Genomic DNA, 21,801 nt, shown 5'->3' with positions numbered 1-21,801 from the left:
TTATTGTTTGGGTTTTTTAGTATTTTATTTGTTCCTGAGTAAATCGGTTTGGCTGAGATTAAAGTTATAGTTTTTACACAGCTGAATAAACATCAAGCAGACAGCTGATTATCAGAAGTGTGAGATGCTCCAGAATTTACTCCGGTGTCCTGTTATATTTTAGATAGCAAGGAGTTTATTAAACTTCACCGAAACAATCTGCAAATTTCATTAAAATTTAATAAACTATCATCTTGTCTTTATTTTTAGTTAGCACATACCTTAAACACTTAAAGCTGTAAGCTAATGATAGTTATATAAGAGGTGCAATAAGCTGTACGTTTTACGTCCAATGGATGATGATCTGATTAGTCGACTAATCGCAAAAATAATCGGTGACTAGTCGACTATCAAAACAATCGTTTGTGGCAGCCCTAGTTGACATGGTATTCTAGAACTGCAGGGAGAGAAGAGGACTCATGCAGGGAGCAGAGAGGTGTGATGTGTGGTGGAGGTCGGGTAGGCAGGGATGGAGATGAAGCTTTGTACAGGTAGATTTAAGATCTGTGCATACAGTCAGTCTAACCTTTGATCATAGAAACAAACAAGAACCATCATGGGCGTTCATGTGGGTGTGCATCATGCTGGGTCATCTAGCCCAGAGTATCACACCTCTGGAAGTAACTATTACCAAATGCATGCAGCATAGCTAAGTTACAGGTAGCTGACTAACTGTATGTAACATTAGGGTGCAAATGACTGGAAATTGTGAAGTGATCCATGAGGTCAAGCTATTGCTTTTAGCTTTCAGGAAGTCATGTAGCGACTATGAACATGCTTGTTGGTGCCAGATGCCAGTCTGGTCTATTTTAGAAACTGCTCAAATGTTGCTCTCTCCAATTTTTAGTATTGGTATTATTAGTATATTAATATTAGTCTTTGAATTATAACCTGCTGAATAGGGATGGGTATCGTTTAGGTTTTATCTGATACCGGTGCCAAACCGGTACTTTTGAAACGGTGCCGGTGCTTAAACGGTGCTCAAACCGGTGCTTAAAGAATGGAGAACACAAAATTGGTCCAAAAACCTCTCATGTTCAGCTGTTTTTTTGTAAAAAGATAACAATGTTAGCCTTTTCTGCAGCTATGGGGCATATATGGTATCACTCTTGGCTGGAAGCAGCTTAAACAATGGAAAAAACACAAACTTTGTCCAAAAACCTCTCATGTTTAACTGTTTCCCACTTTTTCTTTGGTCATTTTAGCCTTTTTGTCCAGGGTGAAGGGAGTATCTGCCATCAAACAAGAAGACAGCTGCATGTAGCTATGATGATGTTTGCTAGTTCACCTTACATGCATTAATGTAATAACGTGGTTAGCCTACTCAACGTAAATTACACACGAACAACATTAAGCTACTCACGCAGAGAAGAACGGCTGCTGCTGCATCATCATCATCATCATTTCTGCTACACTGGCAGGGCTAGGGGCCAGGACTCTCCTCTTCGGGTTTTTGGGGGATGTTTCTAACTCCGGGTCGATAACAGGCACCACACCCGCAGTAGATGTGCTCGGTGTGAGGTCTCGCAGCAAGCTATCAAATACGGCGCATTTCTCGGCTTTTAAAAAAAACGCTATGCGTTGCCAGGTGTTTCATCAGATTCGAGGTGTTACCTCCTTTGACAGCATCACAGTATCAGCTTAAAGCACTTGTTGCAGCTGCTGAGTTTGCATCTTTTGCTGTGAAGTACAGCCAGACTTTGACCGCTTCGCCTTGGGTATTTTTAATCTGTAGCTCTGCTCTAAAAGAACGTACGTACCTGGGCCCGCCTACTATCCTCGGAAACCTAAAATGATTGGCTAGAATCTAAAGTGTGTCACAGCTCAGGGAAAAAAAGCACCGAAATGTGCGCTGCTTTTCGGTCTGGTTACTACCGTTTATGACAGAACCGGTGCCATCATGGCACCGGATACCGGTACCCATCACTACTGCTGAATGAATAAGAGAATCCATTCTCTTATTCATTCAGCAGGTTTCTAATTTAGAGCAGATTCAGAAAACTTTGTTACTCAGATTTTCATTTCCCCCAGTGCTTAATTAATCTGTAGCAATAAATCTAACTTTTGCTTTTTCAGCCTCAAAATCTTCAGTGTTGGAGGAAATAGTGAAACAGTAAATGTAGTAACTCCATTGTGACTGTGTGTTTTTCCTTCCTAGGATAAATATAGATTAAATATATGTGAATGTCAGATGATAAAAACACCTTAAGATTTCAGTGTTTTATTCTGCAGATAAAATTTCGAGTGCAGCCGAGCTGGAGGGATTTGTCCTTCAGCACATACCTGGTTTTGAAACGGGATTAAATCTCTTTCATGACTTTATTTCCTGTATGAAAGATTAGTTTAGCTTCTTAATGGTTCTCTCAAATGTGATCAAAAGGCAAAATATATAAGTGAGGAGCAGCTGCAGAAACAGTAATTGTAACATGCTCTTTCCTTCAAACTCTAGACTGAACCTTTTTTCCATACTCTGCAGATAAATATTGATTCGTTTGCATATTTGTCACACTTACATGTTTGTGTTACATGTTACAATGTTGTTTTTAAATGTTTCCACTTGGTCGTGGCCAGACTTCCCTCTCCCCAGAAATTTCCTCCAACGCGTTTGAATTTTTTTACGTAGTCAGGCATGCGGAGTGTAGTATTGTGTAGTCATCTATATATGGAGAAATTGACGCTGAGCAGAAATTTCCATTATGTACTTATATTAAGTCCAACCATATTCCTCCAGAAATAGTGACGTAGTTGCTGCAGGTTGGTGATTTAACTGAAAAATGACGCAGATGCTCAGCAACCTAGCTTTTATGTAAGAAATGTACAACCAGTTGGCAACTAGCTGAGTTGAGCACCATAAGACAACAGACCAGTTGTGCTCATTGGGACAAACTTACTCAGATTGATTGTAAGGTGTCCCTGTGTACATTTGGTAATTGGACAGCAGTTGTTTGCTAACCTTTGGCAATCTGTCTGAGACTGAATGCAGACTGAATGGAGGCAGGTTGCCTACCAACAGCCGACTTTGCGATCAAAAGTGGCTGTATAGAAGTTGAGGGTGTTGGTCACCTTTTCGATGACCAGCTGGTTGCTTCAACTACGTGCAATTGGTCGCTGAATGCAAAGAAGAAAAAAAAGAAATTACTGGCCAGCAACCGATTTTATTTATTTATTCATGTCCCTCTGGTTTTAAGGAGGTTGGTAAAATGGTAAATGCACTGGTTTTCATACAGCATTTTTCTCTACCTGACCGCTTAAAGGTTTTTATACAACATGCCTAACATGCACTTTTTTCTTTGCTGAAGTGGCATCTGTGCAGCATTCACCTTCAGATGGATGCATCGCAGTCACTTGGGGTTGATATCGTGTCCAAGGATATTTGGCATCCAGAGATTAAACCACCAACCTTCTGATTAACAGAGAACCTGCTCCACCTCCTGAGCTAAGCCACTCAAAAAACACCTGGTACTCCCAGGTGGTCTCGCATCCAGATGAGATCAGCTGTGCTCAGGGTGTTTGTTTCGTTTTTCAGTGGGACTGAGCAGTTACAGAGTTTGGTTTCAATAGCACATATTTTGTAATTGCTGTGAAACCCATTTTCCCAGAATGATGAAATATTCTTTTAATTTAGCAGAGTTTAGTAAACTACAGTCAGCAGTATTATACCAAAAATAATTACTTTAAAGAGTTAAACTACATGTACACTTTCAATGTAATGTAAATAAAATTTACTTAGTTGGTATAAATTCAGTATATAACAACCCAACACGTTCTCACTCCCAAAGCGTAACATTTTACGCTAGGTGACAAATCGTCAACATATTACGTTTTGGGCTACCCACCACGTTCCTAAATGACGACCTCGGAAAAATGAGGAAATATGAGAACCGTATGGACTCAATCTACACATGTTCGCTCTTTTTCTTCAAATCGCTTAGAAACACGCTATTTAACATCATTTAAGTCTTGGTTAAGGTCAGGAAAAAGGTTATGGTTAGGGCTAGGGATAAGGTTAGGTTTAGGGCTGGAATACAGGGCTGGAACGTCTATTACCGCGGGAGCGTCATTGCACTGGATTTCAGCCATAACCCGCCGCGTACCATAAGAACGCCGAAGGTCTCCTTTCGCGTTCCTCAGGAACGCCGCGGGACGTGACAAAACGTCGGCATGTTACGCCTCGGGAGTGAGAACGGGCTGAACAACCATATTTTCCTTAATGATTAAAAAATAATTATATATATTGTTTTTTTTTTTTTTTATTCCTTCATGAGGGGAAGAATCTTTTTGTTAGTTTATGGGGACTTAAAATATTAGTAATCAGTTTTTGATGTTATTACTGTATTTTGAAAATCGTTGCTAATTAACAGCTAATTAGTCAGTTAATGACCTTAAGATGTTATAAACTGTCCATCGGTGCTCCTGCTGCTGCTTGAGCACATTGAATTTGCTTGTAATGAATTGTGCTATATAAATAAAATTGGCCGTTGCTTGATTATCTAAGCTAGCATAACCAGTTACAGCACAAAGCTATCAGTTGTACCATTAGCATTTATTGCTTTGATAAACATGCAACGTATTTTTGTTGTTGGAGCAGTTATAGCTTCTCTGTGATGAGAAATATATATCAGTACTTTAAAGATTAAAAAATGTTAGCTAAATTAGTTTTGTCTGATTGGGTATCTCAGCACCAGGATGTCGTTTGGTAATATCAGGAACATGAGAGGACACCTGTCCTACTCACCATGGCCACTTTGGCATTTTGCTATTTCAGTTAGAGTATTGTTGATCGCTTTTTTCATCTTCCTTCAACCGGGAAGTTCACTGACTTCAAAATTTGTTGTTCAAGGAAGTCATTACGTCTTCATTAAAAAATAAACCCCAAATAAAATCAATGTATTAGAAGAGTCTCACCTTTTTGTTCTTTTTCAATATGGGAAGAAAAATCAAAAACACATAAAAATCCAAATAAGAGTATTTTTAACTTTTATTTGAATAAAACCTAAAAAAATATTTAAATAGAAATATTCACCAGTCGGTGAGAAATGCATTTGTTGTTTTATGGGTACTAAATGTTGCGTGTCATCCACGGCTGAGGCTCCATTGTCTACCTGCAGACTAATCCTTTGTATTGAGTGTGGATTTGCGGCTGTCTGGAGTGTGCAGCCTTTGGGGAATGTGTGTGTGTGCTGATCCTCTGAGGAGAAGGAAGCAGCGGTTTCACGGCTCAGTGGCTGAGCTGACAACGCTTCCACACTCACTCTGAGATAAATAAGTCATTTTACCTGGAAGCACCACCTCCTCCCAGACCACACTCTGCCTGTGCTGCCTTTGTCCTGCAAACGTAATCATCATGAGGAAGTAATAACTAATAAAAACAATCATATATAAAGAATACGTTTGACAGGCTCCTTGTGCTGTGGGAGGAAAAATAAAGAAATATTGTTGTCAAATGCAATAATGTCCTGAAATGAACATGAGGAGTTGATCGTCATTGTGGGTTCAAGCATATAATTGAATCACTGGTTACACCCTTTCTGGTAATTTGGACATTAATAACACATTCAGATGTTCACAGTCTCTTCTTTATGTAGCTGCAACATCCTGCACCACAGTTTGGTGGTGTTAGCTCAGAAGGCCGAGCAGGCTATCGACTCATAAGAATCGATTCATTTACCATTCAAATAACAAAGTGACACAGTTTTAATTTTAGAATTAAAGTGAAGGAGGAGGCAGGACATTTGTCAGGAAGTGGCTTTTCCAGACAAGCGATCCAGGACAGTTGCTCTTTATTATTAGTATTAAAAGTAAGGAAAAGGCTGCTTAGCTTAAGTAAAAATCACCCAGGAAGTAGTCTGAGTACAGCAGCTGTGGTTTGTGTTAGAATGGGTCAGACTGTTGGATCGATTGCTTCCTTTTTTTTTTAGTCTGCATGAAATTAAGCTTCATGCTTATGAGCATGTGTGAACAAACCACTCTGAATTCTCACTTAGTCTAGAAAACTTAACAAGTTTCACTCATTTTACCAAACATTAAGTACAAGCATCGTCTATATATTTAGGAGCCTTTCAAAACCAATAATCACATCCTTCAAAAACAAAAACATATTTTATATGCAGATAAAACGCCCGCCACTATATGCCGTGCATAACATGTCAGTTTAGCTTGCGAGTGTGGCTAAAGATGCTATGCTAGCTAGGGATGGGTATTGATAAGATTTTCATGATTCCGATTCCATTTTCGATTCTTTATCGATTCTTTTTAAAAAAAGAGAACACTAAGGTCGATTAACTTAGAACTTTGTTTTTTATCTTCTTTTTGAACAAGAGTAAGTAACATGGCCTTACAAACCCAACAGTGAGATCTTAAGAGATCCACAGCCTACGGCTCTTCAATGGGGTGTCACAGGGTCCCCAGGAAAAAAATTGTAAATGTAAAATAATAAAATAAATATTCTTCTGTAGCAATAACAAAGTATAACATCAATTATTCTGTAGCAATTACACAAGAATATCCAGTAATGTCCCTGCCTACAAAATCATCTGCTGTGGCAAATGGCTGCAAGCCTTTGACCACAAACTGAGTCACTGCTCGGTGACATTCGTCTATCCTGCCTGAAAGGAGACGCTACCGGTAGGCTGCAGCGAGAACTGCCAGCATCTGAGCCAGACTCTGTCTGTCATCATGGTCACCTAAACGCACAGTAATGGTTTTGTAATAAGGCAGATCGCGCAAACATAATCTGCACTGTTAGTTGATTATTTACCTGCCGCATTAACGGGAGAGGACGAGCAAACGTTACCGCTGCTGCTGGGTTGAGATTCACGAGTCCGGAATTAAAAACACGACATTCATTTAAGGTCATCGTGTGTTTTGTGAGCAAATGCTTTTGCATATTCGTAGTGTTTCCTCCCTTAAATGAAATATCTACTTTGCAAGTTGTCCTGTCGTCATCCGTTCTCGTAAAGTATAACCAAACTTTTGAGCGTTTGAGCCGCTTAGGCGTCGTGTTTCCTGCCAGGTAAATGATGCTCCGCAATGTGGTGACGTCATTCGGGGCGACTGGAATCGATAAGGGAATCGTTTGCAAAAATGGCAAACAATTCCAAGGAATTGAAACAGTGGGAACCGGTTCTCAACAAGAACCGGTTTTCGATACCCATCCCTAATGCTAGCACCGGCTGCCTTCTTTCCTTGCAGATTGAGGTCCACATACTGGTGTAGAAACATACTGGTGTAGAAACATACTGGTGTAGAATGTGTTGATACAGTCCAGTGGTTATAAGTTGAATCCATTACAGCCCATGTGCATTTTACCTGACTTTCTTGATTGACTTGTTTTTGGTTTAATGAGCATGTATCTTTATCTAATTGTCTACTCGGCACTAGTTTCTGTGCCACTCTGTAGCGTTTCTTCAAACAGTGGTGACTAACACTGCAGGTATCGTGTTGAAACGTCCCACTTACCTGTAACTAGAAAAACAATTTTATTGTGTGCAGCTGGAATTTTTATATCTTTCTTCTTAGCGCAATGCTGTATGTCGTAGCTTTGCAGTACCCGACCAATTTATTGGGGGCTCGATCTCAGTTATGAGCACTTAAAAAAAATGTAAAAAGAAAGATTTCAGTTTCAAATGTGAGGAAGTAGCAGAAGAAACGCGCTTCAACCCTGCACCAGGAACACAACAAACACCTGATCCTAATGTCAGGCACAGTGCCAACAAGTAAATACATGACTAAGTGTAACAGATGTAGTGACGTTTGTTCATGTTTCATGTGTCTTGAAGAAAAAAGACATATCAGATTTTTAAAACACCAAATATCTGTGTTGATTTTAAAATCCTGCATTGGTTGAACAACAATCTAACCCATGGCTGATTAACCTAAACAACAGGAAATAAAACTTCTGATGACAAACTGGAGACGTTAGAGGCCAAGTTGACGCCACAGTCGCTGCTCAGGACTTTTCTGCATCTCTGCTGTTAGACTTTTCATTTTGCTCATTCTTCAAAATGTGCCAATAGACCCTTCTTCTGATCTGTCGCTTTCTTCTTTTTGCAGCTTTCAAGAAAGAGGACAGCAGCTTTGATGAGGTAAGTTGAAAACAAGTCAATTTTCGGGAGCTTGGCCCACTTTCACTGTTACACTGGCCGGGCTTTTTCATTAAAATGACTCTTCAAGGTCTCGTCGGCCAGATGTTGCCAGCAAGGACTGCGGTTGATTTTTTGGATGTGGGTCCCGTTGTAACTGTGTGCATATGGTGTGTAATATATTCATCTCTGAGCTGTCCCTCGGGGTCAGCTGCCATCACAGAGCTTCTCTGGCCCGCCAAATGAGGCAGCGAGCAGATTCTGTCTATAAGAGCATACACCGGCCTCCGGAGAGCGTCCTGCAAGCATCTTGAGCCCAACACTTAAGTAAAAATAGATCAAATATCATTTTTCTTGTCATTTTATTGGAGATTATATATCGGGACCACGCCTCGAAACACGCTCCTTCCGGTTGTCATCTATATCGGTTCCCTCAGTTCTGCAAACTGCCCCACCCTCCTTCACTCCTATTAGTACACGGGGATCTGCCCGGCCCGGGAGCCGTCACCAGTCCCCTTCGAGGCCTTCCCCAAACCGCAGCTCAATGCATGTCAAAGCATCACGTTTTCCTACTAAAACGCTGTCAACCCTAAAATGAGGACGTGGGCCCAGCGAGTGATTTTTTATTTCTTTTTTCAGCAAAAACACAGCAAAATAAATGAACCACTTGATGTTACTGCAGTTGCACACAACATGTACTGATACTGATACTGTATAGACGTCTCCACCCTCCTGCCCCGGTCTTGGCGTTGACTTCATATTAAATGCATGAAGAGACGCGTGATATTTAAAGGTGCCAGAGGAGCAGCAGTTTAGTCGTTAAATAACGCTGCACTTATGTGCCTCTGCTGACTGGGACGATTAAATCAAGGCAGTGCGTGTGCAGCAGAGCACTGTGGATGTTATAAATGATCTGGTATATTTTAATTTGCTATAGGATCTTCGTTTGCATGCTAAAAATGTCTGCAGCGTGTGTTTCATGGGAAACCAAGAAACATTCGCTCTTGTTTTCCTTTGAATTTCTGAGCTGAGTTATGAAGTCTGTTTTTCCCACAGATCTAAATTCTATTTGTGGCAGAGGGAGGAGGCTGTGTGTGTCTGTGTGTGTGTGTGTCTGTGTGTGTCTGTGCACCCATAATGTGCATTTGGTGCTCAGAAGTTTTATTTTCTGCAAATATTTGCCAATCCGGTGGTTGTTGTGTATCATGCAAAAACTAAAATCAGGAAGAAGGGCAAATATTGTGAACACTGGCACTGGTCAGGCCAGCGTGTCAAACTGGAAAATGTTCTAAAAACTCAAATTCAGACGAGCCCAGATGTTTCTGCCCTGCAGATGAGCTCAGCAGCCGTCCTGTCACATGGAATCAATAAAGGGAACTAACAGCCAACCTCAGCAATGCTAACACAAAGAACCCTGCTTGCTGTCTTATCACTTATTCATTGAGCAACGTCACTGCAGACAATGCACTGGAAATGCTCCAAAGCTTAGAAACCATGTGCCTGGTGAAGGACACAGCTTTAGGTGGCCATCTGCAGCAGGTGCACCGGTGCTCAACAGTCACTGCCACTTTAAGTCAAAAGAGCACCCGAGCAGGATTTCCTCGTCATAGAAACAACATCCCAGAATCCTGAGACCTCCTGACTCCCTCATCAACCAGCTGCTTACAGCAGCAAACTGAAGGAGAAAGTGGGAGAAATCAATATGTTATACAGGCCTGCAAAATAGCTCAAGGCCAGTGTTGCTGGGACAAAACAAATAATCTACAGTGTGAGTTGAATACAACGCCATCCACAGCATAACAGGCATTACCTTCACCTTATTAGTCTCTCTGTGCGTCTTACAAAAGAAAAATGGTGGTGCTGGAGACCCCCATAGTGACACCGGGGGCAGGTATTGGTATGTTTGGCTGTCTGTGGGCACATTTTGCAGTCACAAGACGAACGCAGGCAAAGTTCAAAGATTAGTGTTGCTGGTGGTGTGATCCCATTGCAACATTGTTTCTAAGATGATATCACTTTAGCTTCTGGGAGGGGAACCAATCTGCAGCAAATATCAGTTACCGAGCAACTGTCACGCTGCAGAGCACTCCTGTGTGTTAGAAGACTTTCATTTACATGCATGAATGATGTCAGTAGATAGTCTGTGGGTTAAATGCTGTGTGTGTTTTAAGCCAGATGGAACAAGATGCAAATTTACAGAAAGAGCCGCTTATATCTCATCAGTGCACAGAATATTCTCCAAACGTAAATGACCTGTATTTATATATCGCTTTACTCGTCCCTAAGGACCCCAAAGCGCTTTACACATTCAGTCATCCACCCATTCACACACTGGTGATGGCAGCTACATTGTAGCCACAGCAATAGTATGTAAAATGTAAAATGTAGCCGGACACTGGCGGACACTGGTGCCACCGGGCCCTCTGACCACCACCAGTAGGCAACGGGTGAAGTGTCTCGCCCAAGGACACAACGACCGAGACTGTCCAAGCCGGGGCTCGAACCGGCAACCTTCCGACCACAAGGCGAACTCCCAATTCTTGAGCCACGATCGCCCTGTCTTGGGAATAATCAAAATGTTTTTTAGGAAATGTGAGACGAGCCTTTTTGGTCAGCAGTGATTTTCTCCCATGATGCCTTTTGTGCCCAGTCAGGGTCTTATCGAACTTTGACCTTAACTGAGGTCAAAGACAACTTAGCTGTTGTTCTGGGTTCTTTTGTGACCTCCTGGATAAGTCGTGGATGCGTTCTTGGTAGAGCGAGCACTCGTGAGACGGTTCACCATCATTTTAAGTTTTCACTATTTGTTGATATTGGCTCTCACTGCGATTCACAAGTTCAGAAATGACTTTCCTGACTTTGTTTCTCAGCTGTTTCTTTAGATTGTGGCACCATGTGCTGCTTTTTGAAATCTTTTTGTCTGGTCCTGGTTACTGTTGTTGGTGGTGATACGTGAGCCTGGCAGCTGGGAAGCTGCAGCCGAGTTGTGTGTAACAGCAACCGTGAGAAAAGTGTTAAATAAAGATGCTGGAAGGCATGAAACCGTCATCAGGCCTGCTGTGGACTGTCTATATGTAATCCAAAAATGAGTTTGAGCTGAAATATTTAACAGTAACACATATGCAAAAGTGGAAGTGTTGAGTGGTTTCGTTTTCAATTTTGACAAATGTGTGACGGAACAGTCTGAGGGGAAAACAGACGCTGGAGTCAAAGCACAGCCCCTATTTTTAACTCGTGTGCACAGAGGTTTGTCACCTGTGATACCCGCGTTCCAACAAAAGCTTCAAAAAAGTATCTGAGTGTTCTGGACAGCCCAGAGAATTATTCATTAGTGAGATAACGCACAGATGTGTTCAGGGTGTTGGACGTGCTGCAGCTACTGTCTTTCTAAACCTAAACGATAAAACACATGGTCAGCTTTGACTGTTTAGATTAAAAATTCTTTTAATCCGCGGGGGATTCGTGTTCTAAAAACTCTTAAGTTCCCAAAATATGCCGCTGTTGTTTTTGTAACATGTCACAGTGTCCATGGGAACCTGGACGCAGGGCCTCGGGGGGGGGAGGCTGGTACGCAAGTCCAAGAGCGGCACATGATGCAGGCGCAACACGACACGCTAAAAACTCCTTTAGCAACATTTTTATTCTTTCTTTCTTTAGCAGTTTAGCTTTATTTTGAAACAATGCAGGCAGAGAATAAATTCTACTGATGAAGCATGCATAAGGTTTTATTTTTGTTTTGGGAATAAATTATTTAAAAAAACAGACAAACATCACATTTGCAGTTGGGAGAGTATTTCAGTCAAATGATTAATTCATCATCCAAATACAAGCTGCTGTGTAATTTCACATGAAGTCTCTGATCACTTCATTGATTATTCCATTTATAATCAGGGCTGGATATTGAGATTCAGTGTTTGATACTTGACACTCGCTGAGTGCTGAGGACTGTGTTTGCAATGTCAAGTAATACAAACTGGCCTCTACTTGCTTTATCATTAATAGAATAGAATAGAATAGAATAGAATAGGACAGCCCTTTACTGTCACTGTACACGTACAACAAAATAGTGTTTTTTGATTTTGATTTGCTGTTTATAGAATGATAAAGTACCTCCTAAGTACCTTCTTTGACTCAATACTAGAGATGGACCGATCCGATATTCAGTATCAGTATCAGTCTGATACTGACGTAAGTTACTGGATTGGATATCGGAGAGAAATAAAAAATGTAATCCGATCCATTAAATATCAAAAGAGCACCTCACAAAACTTGCGACATGGCGTAACTCCGCTCATAACCGTAGCACGTTGCAGCAGTGTGGTCACGTGATAGAGCCGCTGTGTGTATTTGTAGCCTCACTACCAATCAGGTTTTCTGGCAATCCATCCTACCTGTTGTTTCTGCGCATGCGCACAACATGAAATTCAGTGGCAAATTGTCCCACCTTTGTGAATATTAGCTAGTATAATACTCTGACTGGTAAAATTAACTGCCAAACCAACCTACCTTTGTGAATGTCACCTACAAGCATACCTAAACTGCTACAATTTTGTGGCAAATCGTCCTACTTTTGATAATCTGAGCTAGAAGCATACTTTAACAGCTACATTTCAGTGGCGAACCATCCTACCTTTCTGAATATGAGCTGGAAGCGTACTTTAACAGCTAAAATTAAGTGCCAAACCATGCTACCTTTGAATATGTTACCTACAAACATACTTTAACGGGTAACATGAAGTGGCAAACCATCCTGGCTGTATGCATATGAGCTACAAGCATACTCTGATGGGCAAAGTTAAGTGGCAAACCGTCATACCTACTTAAATTGGTGCTGGAATTAGTCTGTGACAGCAGAAATGTGCATAAACTACTTACGGTAGGACCAGCATTTCATCTCTGAGGAAGTTTTCCCAGAGAGAAGTAAAGCAAGTGTGTAAGTTCATCTCTGAATGTTTGTAAAGCATTCCAGCGTTAAACTTAACAACAGATATATGGAGCGACTGCCTCTCTCTCTCTCTCTCTCTCTCCTGCTGCTACTTCAATCATGAAACTGATCAATGATCAGCTGATCAGCTTTTCTGTCGTGAGTCCGTCTCTCTTCTTTGTTTTTGTCTCACTTTGCACCAGAAAGAGGAAACCAGCGGCTGAACAACAGCAGCACGTTTAAGCTTGATAAGCTGTTGATAGAATTTATTTAATATTATTTCTACACCAGGATCTTTTTCTACAGCTGACGTAACTGTGCAGGGGCGGATCTAGCAAAGTTTAGCCAGGGAGGCCGATAGGGCATGAACAGGGAAAAGGGGGACAAAGACATACTTTTCTTTCTTATTCTCATTTAAAATGTCGAGCTTTTAATTATTTAATAATTATCTGAATCTTACAACCAAAGTTTTAATCTGATGTAAAATATATAGAAGTCCATTACTGTATATAGTAACTATTAAGTCTAATATACCCTAGTAAGCTATAGTACTTTTTCCTTTGGGAAGATACCATCTGTGCAGTCTGCAGTTCTGTTGAAGAAAGATGTTGAATCTATTTAATTATTCTTGAAAAATAATTTAATTCTGTGCATTTTTTTTCACACTGCATCAAATTAAAGTTGATTACATCAATTAAGCATCATGAGGTGGAGGTTGGGGGGTGGTTCCCTTTTTTTTTTTGCTGGGAGTTTTAGAAGTTTTAGGTTGCTTAATATTTCTGCTAAGTACTCTTTAAAATACCAGAGTAGGGAGGATTGAGCAGGTTAAAGTTTATTAGATTGATCAGTTTTGCTGAACTATGAAATATTTTGGGTGCAGTGTGTTTTTTGCACACAGGTATAACAGAATAGCTTTAGTGTTGTTGTTTATTTAAACTTGAGTATAAACTTATACAAAATGCAGCAAGATATTAAAAAAAACAGTTTTATTGATTAAAACACACTATATCATATCGGTATCGGCAGATATCCAAATTTATGATATCGGTATCGGACATAAAAAAGTGGTATCGTGCCATCTCTACTCAATACTGAGGTATTGAGTCAAAGAAGGTAAATGTGAACGTTCAGAAGAGTCGATGTTTGAACAAAATAAACACACATCTTAACAACCCAACGTCTATCAGGTCATCAGCAAACACATTTTGGTAGAATTAGTTTGCATCCACATGCTAAGCAAGCACACTGCCACTAACTTTCAAGGCAAACTGCTTATATGTACTTTGATCTTACAGTTCTTATATTGTGTGGAAACTCTGAAAATAAACAGAGGATTTTCATCTTTGTGCACTTTAAACCTCACATGTGTGTCACAACACCAATCTCTTCATGTTCATGGCCAACATGACTGCCCACTGGGCATCAAGGAATGCTGCAATGCAAGAGATTTCCATCCCATCATGGAAGTCTTATTTTTGTTGGCACAGAGACACGAGAGCTTGGATGTCTTAGATATCACATATATCTGGTAACAGGGCCATTTGTCAAGTTTCCTGAGATTATTTGGATAAGAACATGTGGCCTGTGTTCTTGTTTGCGAAGGGACTTTTGTGGTGAAGCGAACCATTTCTAGAAGTGCCATGGGAATTAAGCTCGGGCCATTTGCTATAAATGGGCCTTGCTGCTAAAGAAGAATGTAAAGAATCTGAGATGGGGAAAAAACTCCTTCCTGTCTTGCAACATCGTGTTTGCAAGAAACTGACTGATGACCTACAGCTACAGTATGTCTGGGAGTTTGGATTCTGCGCTTCTGTGTGTGCAAGCACTTCTATCTTTGCAGAGAGAAACAAATAAGCAGGCGCTGGTTTGCTGTCTGATGACCCACTACGATTGATCACAGTAAATAATGAAACTGCACGTTTAAACCAGGGAAATTAATAGATTTAGTGCGCAGGGGAAGAAAGCTTCCTGCTGCTTTTTTGTTACAGGTTTGACAACCGTTTTGGGTGACATTACATTTGAGGTACTCCGATCTAAATGACAGTATGTAGCATGTGGTACTAGTATCTACTTTTGCACCCTCGTTAGGTCTGGGTCAGATGCCCAAAAATATAAATCATAATGTTTCTTTTTGAATCAAAAATAGCACTTTTTTCCCCAGGTACAGGACCCAGTAAGCAGTGTTGCCAACTTAGCGACTTTGTTGCTATATTTAGCGAGTTTTCAGACCCCCTAGCGACTTTTTTTCTAAAAAAAAAAGTCGCTAAAAAAACACATGAAAGCGCATATCGCTTTTACTTTCAACAAGCAGCGGGTGCTGTAACGCAGTCAGTTCTTCTTTTACTCTTTTACTCTTATGCTGTTTTGTGGATCACAAGGTTTAAAACTACTTATAAACACACACACAAAGTAACTCCACCAGAGTGCTTATTTCGGGTCAGTTTTGCCGGTCCAAGCCCGGGTAAAGGAGCAGGGTTGGAATTGTGACATTAAAAAAACAATAATTGCTAAAATAAATTTAATTTGTAGTTCTAAATAAATTCTAAATGCATTTAGGACGTTTTTTACTCACTTTATGTCTCTTAGACGATGTTATTTCTCTCTCCAACAACATAGATTACAATTACATTAGCATGACCAATTATGCAAATTAGGTGATGACGTCATTTAGCGACTTCTAGCGACTTTTAGGACAGCCAATAACGATTTTCCTTACTGAGGAGTTGGCAACACTGCCAGTAAGGCCGTCTTACACTGTAGCTGAGTGGTTCATCCTTTAGGAAGACAGTTTTGAGGCTTGGATGTTGTTAGAATAGCTTTGCATGATTCACAGTAGGGCTGGGCGATATATCGAGTTTTTAAAAAATATCGATATATTTTCATACGAGATATAAGATGTGACAATATTCTTTATATCGACATGTGTTACGTTATAATTATACTTGTGGAGCCACAAGTTTGCCTCTCTTTCGTCCACTTTTGTCTCTACACAACGTTACTCGGCCTCGCCTCTCCTTCACTGAACACAACTCCCCCTCCTCCCCCATAGCTTCACCTGCAGGCAGCGACAAGATGGACACGGCAAATCTCCGTTAACGAGTTGTGGGGCTGGACGGCGTCAACGCGTTAGTGCGCTAACCGCGCTAATGACGCTAACGACATGCAGCCCACAGGGGCTGCATGTCGTTAGTGTGGTTAGCTCATTAGCGAGTTAACCGCGCTAATGAGCTAACCACGCTAACGACATGCAACCCACAGGGGCTGCACGGCCTAAAATCCTTTCATTTTCTCAAAAGTTGACAGCGCGCCTTATGTATGAATTCTGGTTGTGCTTACTGACCGCGAACCGATTTTATGTGGAACACGGCGCTCAGCAATCTGTCAAAAAATGTTTTAGTACGACTTTGGTAAGCTACGGAGATGCAGCGCTTGATGGATTGTTGGAGCATTACGGCTATCGTAGTCTGGAGCCTCGTGGAGTGATACGTACTCTGCTTCAACATAATATTACCGTATTGTGTGTGTATAAGGGCCATAAATGGCACCTGTTAAGAGACACGGTTACAAAGAGGATTTCAAACTCAGTGCTGTCAGTCACGCAGTAGAAGTTGGGAACAGAGCAGCTGTGAAATCTGTCTTTGTTATTATGCTCAGCATCTGTTAGTTTTTTATTTTGTTATGCACAAAAACAACATTGTTTTCTTTTATTTATGGAGCATGATTATTTAATAAATGCTGATAATTTATTTTTGAGTAATTTCTTCATGTAAATCTATGCTGTATGTAAATAAAAATGCCTGTGTGACATCTGGGACACAGTGTGACTAAGAACTCTCTTTTTGTTCTTAACAAAGGCTTTAAAAAAATATCGAGATATATATCTTATATCGCCATCCAGCTAAAAAATATAGAGATATGAATTTTGGGTCATATCGCCCAGCCCTAATTCACAGTTTAAAATGGTCCTTATTTAGTGCAGCGTCTCAGACAGACAAGCAGAAGGTTTGAACAGCAGGTGACTGGTTGGGACGCTTGTGCGATGACCATATGGGCCGTGGGGATATCCCCCGTCACCGACACCGTACAGAGCCAAGAGTAGGGAAATGAATCGAGAGTTTTTGGCTCACATTGATTACTTGCACATAAACTGATTTAACTGTTAGACAATTTTAACACAATTTTAAGTATATACAGTACATGAGAGAAAACAGCTGTTTCACGCTGAAGATAAGCAGTGGTGGGTGGGTACAGTACTCTGGGTTCCTCCCACAGTTCAAAGACAGGCGTGTCAGTTTTTCATGTCAGTGCTTTGAATGGTCAGTAAGATTAGTGGATATATAAACAGAGTGCATCACTGCACATGTAAAGTGTGCTGCTTTTTAAGTGGACAGGCAAACAACTTTGTTCCAGTGACTTGGTGTGTGAGTCTCCTTTCAACAGTGAACGCTTATTGAACTCACTGCAGTGACATGGTTTAGTTTTGCATGCTGTCCCTGCAGGCTCATGCTGGATTTGTTGTTTTGCATGCTGTCCAGTAGCATTGCTGTCTAACATAGACGAGGATTGTGGGAATTCAAACAGCACAGACACTACTGACATGCACTTGCATGTTTCTCCCAAAAAAAGGAGAAAGACCATAGTCACATGACGTGGCCCAGTGATGATCATGGTGACTGACGTTTAGGTTACAGGACAAATTTTCTGTTTGTATTTTTCATGCAGACAGAAAAATGAAGTAGGCTGCAGTGACAGTTGTTTGCATGAGTGTGCATGAAAAAGACTATCCAATAAAAGTACAGAAATGTGTGGAGCAACGGTCAAACACTTTCCTGCAGTCTTTATTAGTCATTGGTTGTGTGTCACATAGATTATTAAGTGATTTTTAAACATTCCGATCATCCTAATTGTCAGGATGCTTTTCAGGAAAACGGGAACAGAAAATGGCAAAGAGTTTTATTCCTGAAAAAAATGCTGTTCTGCTTTCAAATCTCACACCGTGGATGGAAGTCTCTGCTCCCACATGAGTCGTTGCAAATGGGTGAAAGATCTGAGAAGAGCCTGAGTCCGCTTATCCCCTCCTGCCTCTAATGGAAATGGATTCTGAGACCCGACCGGCTTAATCTAAATCTGCGATAAAAGTGCTGCACTCAACAGAAAGAGCCCGTGGAAGGCTTTGATTTTTCAGGATGGTCTCTTTGCACACTTTCTTTGTGTGTTGTGTGATTTTTATTGTTGCGAGTTAATTTGCCGTCAGACAAACGGTCCGTAATATTAACGTCGGGTTTTGTTAGAGCTTCTCGATTAGGTGACAGAAGTTGTCATTGTCACTAAAGTAACGATTTTCTCATTAGCTATCTTTGTTCCCGTTCTCTTGTCTCTTTGTCACATGCAGACTTCATTATCTATTCTCTGTCCAATTGGATCTGAGTAATTTTATGTGCTCGGTGTCGGGATCAAAAATTAATGCAACAAATGTGTTTCTTAATTACTGAGGTCTGTGGAGAATCCATTAGAAGCAGAACCCCGTCATTAGTTCCAGGGAGTGTAAATCGCTGTGAGTTCTGTGCAATATTTAGTAAAAGAGGAATGAAAAAGAGAGCCAGCACGAGCATGTCACGATTCTCGCTGCTCTCATTTGTGTTTGTCACGCTGTGAGTCTGGAATTCTAATGTTCCATCTGCATTCGGAACCTCGTTCGTTTTTAATGTTTTACACCAAGAGAAACGCCATTTAACAGCCGTTTTAAAACCAGATCACAAGAATTGTTTCCTTTGACCAAATCAAACTCACTAAGCCTCAGTCAGCACAAGAGAAGAGATATGTAGCTGTGGCTGTCCTCAATCAAGAAACGGACTCTTTAGACGTTCACTTCATCCTAAACCGAGAGTTTGTCTGGTCAAAGACGAGGATGTTGTTTGAAATACATGACAAACACCAGTGATGAAGCTATTGAAGTCACAGCTCTGCAAAGGTTACAGCCCACGTCCTACTGTTGTCGGTATATTAGGTGTGCAGTTACTGTTTTGGTGTGTTGCTTTATAATCATGCATACATGTAGTGTATCGTTTTCAGATAGTTGATACCCATATGGAAAAGATATATAAATCTTATAAAGTTCGTATCTGTCTTGTGTGAAACTTGTATGAAAAGCATACAAGAGTGAAAACACATATAAGATCCCTTGAAAAATTATATAATGAAACTTGTATGTTTTGGATACTTACTAACAAAATATATGAAAGTAATGAGAAAGTGGCCACTTTCATGAGTAAATCATATATGTTTTTACTATTTCTTTTCCATATGGGTATATTTAGATGTAGCGCTTTTTATTGTCATTGTGCAGTTTCTTGTACAGTGAAATTGGGTAGCTGAACCACAAAGGTGCTAAAGTAAGAAGAAGAGAAACCAATATACAACGAAGGCGGAAAATAAATAAATAATTAAATAAATAGAATAAAATAAAAAACAGTGTATATGTATACATATGTGAGTGGAACTATATACATGGTAGAGGTGGGAATCACCATACATCCCATGATACGATATTATTGCAATTTTTTAAAATATTTTGCGATATTCAGATTCTGTACATAAAGGTAAACTTTATCAATATTCATTTTATCTAATATCAAAGTCTCACACTCAGTCTTTCTCTCATTTCAGTTTGATTGTTGACAAACTGAACGGTTTGTATTACAGTCTAGTCCAACTTAACTGAATCAACCATCTGGTACAATTATAGCTATTCTGAACTCTGCAGTTTATGAAAACTATGCAGCCCCTTCAGCAACTGAAGAATTTGAAAGTAAATTAAAACAAAATATAATTTTACATTAAATAAAAAAGTTTTAAACTTAATTAAAATCAAACATGTCTTAAATTAAAATAAGTAAACTGTCATGTTTATTGCTGCCAAAAACAAGTTAAACACATTTGGACAGTGAAGGAATGTCAGGATTCTTGCTCAGAAAAAGGATCAACATGCTCTGAAGTCAGAGCACAAAAACCTTTTTGTAACAAAATATCGATTTCTGCTGTCCCTGTATCCATACATTATTAGCAAACAAAATATCACCATGCTACACAGTATCCATTTTTTCCACCACCCCTAATACATGGTGTATGTGTAGGAAACATTGAAACAGACTGGGACCAAAATAATTGCACATGAGCCAAAAATATTGCACAGAACATGGAAAGACTGAGATATTGCACATAGATGATCAACAGCAGTGTCAGGGTGGATGTGTTGGGGAAGTCTTTACACACTATATTTAAAAGATGATTGAATTAACCGCTTTTGTCTAAGCACCCACTTTGACCCTAAAGTTACCTTTAGATAGAATCTGAGGATAAGATCAAATCAGTGTTGCTTCCTGCATATATTGCTTGTAAATGTTACTGCTCTGGAACAGATGACTAGTAGCTTCCTAGTATTGCTTCCTTCCTGTAGCATTTCCCTGCAGAACATTAGCATGCACAGAAGGCAAACCGGCCGAGTCTGATTCAATTGATTTTTGTCTGAAGTTTGAAAATTCCAATCAATGTGGCATATTGATAACAGTCTCTTAAATGACAAAGAAAAGGCTGCTGATTAAAGTGCTGCCTGGTTATCTTTCCACCGGCATGAATGTCCGACATGGTTGTGGATGTAAACCTTGACATGAATTCAATAAAGTGTTGAAGTCAGACCAAGAGTGAAAAATAAAAAGCTATCAGCCTGTGAACCAGCAGAGATAAAAGACCTCCGATAAAGCAGCAGATGGGTTGAGATGTTTTGGAGGCAGTTCAGCCTGCAGCACGGGGAGCATTACGATGCTGATCGACCGGTGCTCGTGGCCCAAAGCTCAAATCAGTTCACCTACCTTTCCATGTCGCCCGCTTCACATCCACATTATCAGAACCTCAGCTGAAGTCTTTCAGTTCCCTCCTACAGCGAGGCTGCAGGGGTAGAGGTCACATGGAATCAAGGTAAGAGATCTGAGGTGATAATGACGTGGTGATTAGAAATGAAAGGTAAAGATTAAGGAATGACTCTCTGACAAAAGAAGGTCATTTTAAGATTAAACCTTTGTATTGTGTTGCCAATTGCATTTTCCAAAATGACTGTCAGCGAATAAAGACTTGCATTAGTAAACAGTAACTGATAGAAGGTAGAATAGATGAACCTGGATGTTGGTTATCCACCTCTGACCTGTGATGGAATTAGCAGACTAGCCAATGTGTATCCAGAGTAGTAAGTAAGTAAGTAAGTAAAATTTATTTATATAGCGCTTTTCACAGATAAAAATCACAAAGTGCTTTACAACACAGGAAATGGGAATATAAAAACAATATAACAGTAAATAAAACAATGTAAAACAATAAAACTATAAAAACCACATAAGAAGAAATTAATCAAATGCTTTTCTAAATAAAAAAGTCTTCAGCTGTTTCTTAAAAGAATCAATGGAGTCTGTGCAGCGAAGAGACAGTGGGAGAGAATTCCACAACCGTGGTGCCGCCGTCTGAAAGGCCCGAGTTTTAAAACGAGTGCGCGGTACCACCAGCAGTCTCTGATCTAATGACCTTAAAGCCCGAGAAGATGTATGTGGTTTCAGCAGGTCAGATAAATATTGAGGAGCCTGACCATGTAGGGCGCTAAAGGTTAGAACTAAAATTTTAAAATGAAACCTAAAATTTACAGGCAACCAGTGAAGGGAGGCCAAGACTGGAGTGATATGCGATCTTCTCTTGGTGCCTGTTAAGAGACGT

At 40.2% G+C, this 21,801-nt stretch overlaps 1 protein-coding gene across 1 annotated transcript in view; it reads left to right on the top strand.

The window, feature by feature from the left end:
- The window catches only part of cdk14 (cyclin dependent kinase 14), a 266,335-nt gene that overhangs the window by 6,840 nt on the left and 237,694 nt on the right, over nucleotides 1-21,801 (top strand). Inside the window, exon 2 of the mRNA XM_087837157.1 lies at nucleotides 8,092-8,123. Coding sequence (XP_087693283.1) covers nucleotides 8,092-8,123 — 32 coding nt within the window. The remainder of the gene's footprint in view (nucleotides 1-8,091; nucleotides 8,124-21,801) is intronic.

The sequence above is a fragment of the Neolamprologus brichardi genome, unplaced genomic scaffold (genome assembly GCF_056152115.1).
Source record: "Neolamprologus brichardi isolate AB-2024 unplaced genomic scaffold, ASM5615211v1 NODE_ptg000008l+_length_2720982_cov_1, whole genome shotgun sequence".
In the NCBI taxonomy this organism is placed as follows: domain Eukaryota; kingdom Metazoa; phylum Chordata; class Actinopteri; order Cichliformes; family Cichlidae; genus Neolamprologus; species Neolamprologus brichardi.
The sequence above is the reverse complement of the archived record's forward strand: the minus strand, read 5'-3'. Positions and strand labels throughout refer to the sequence as shown.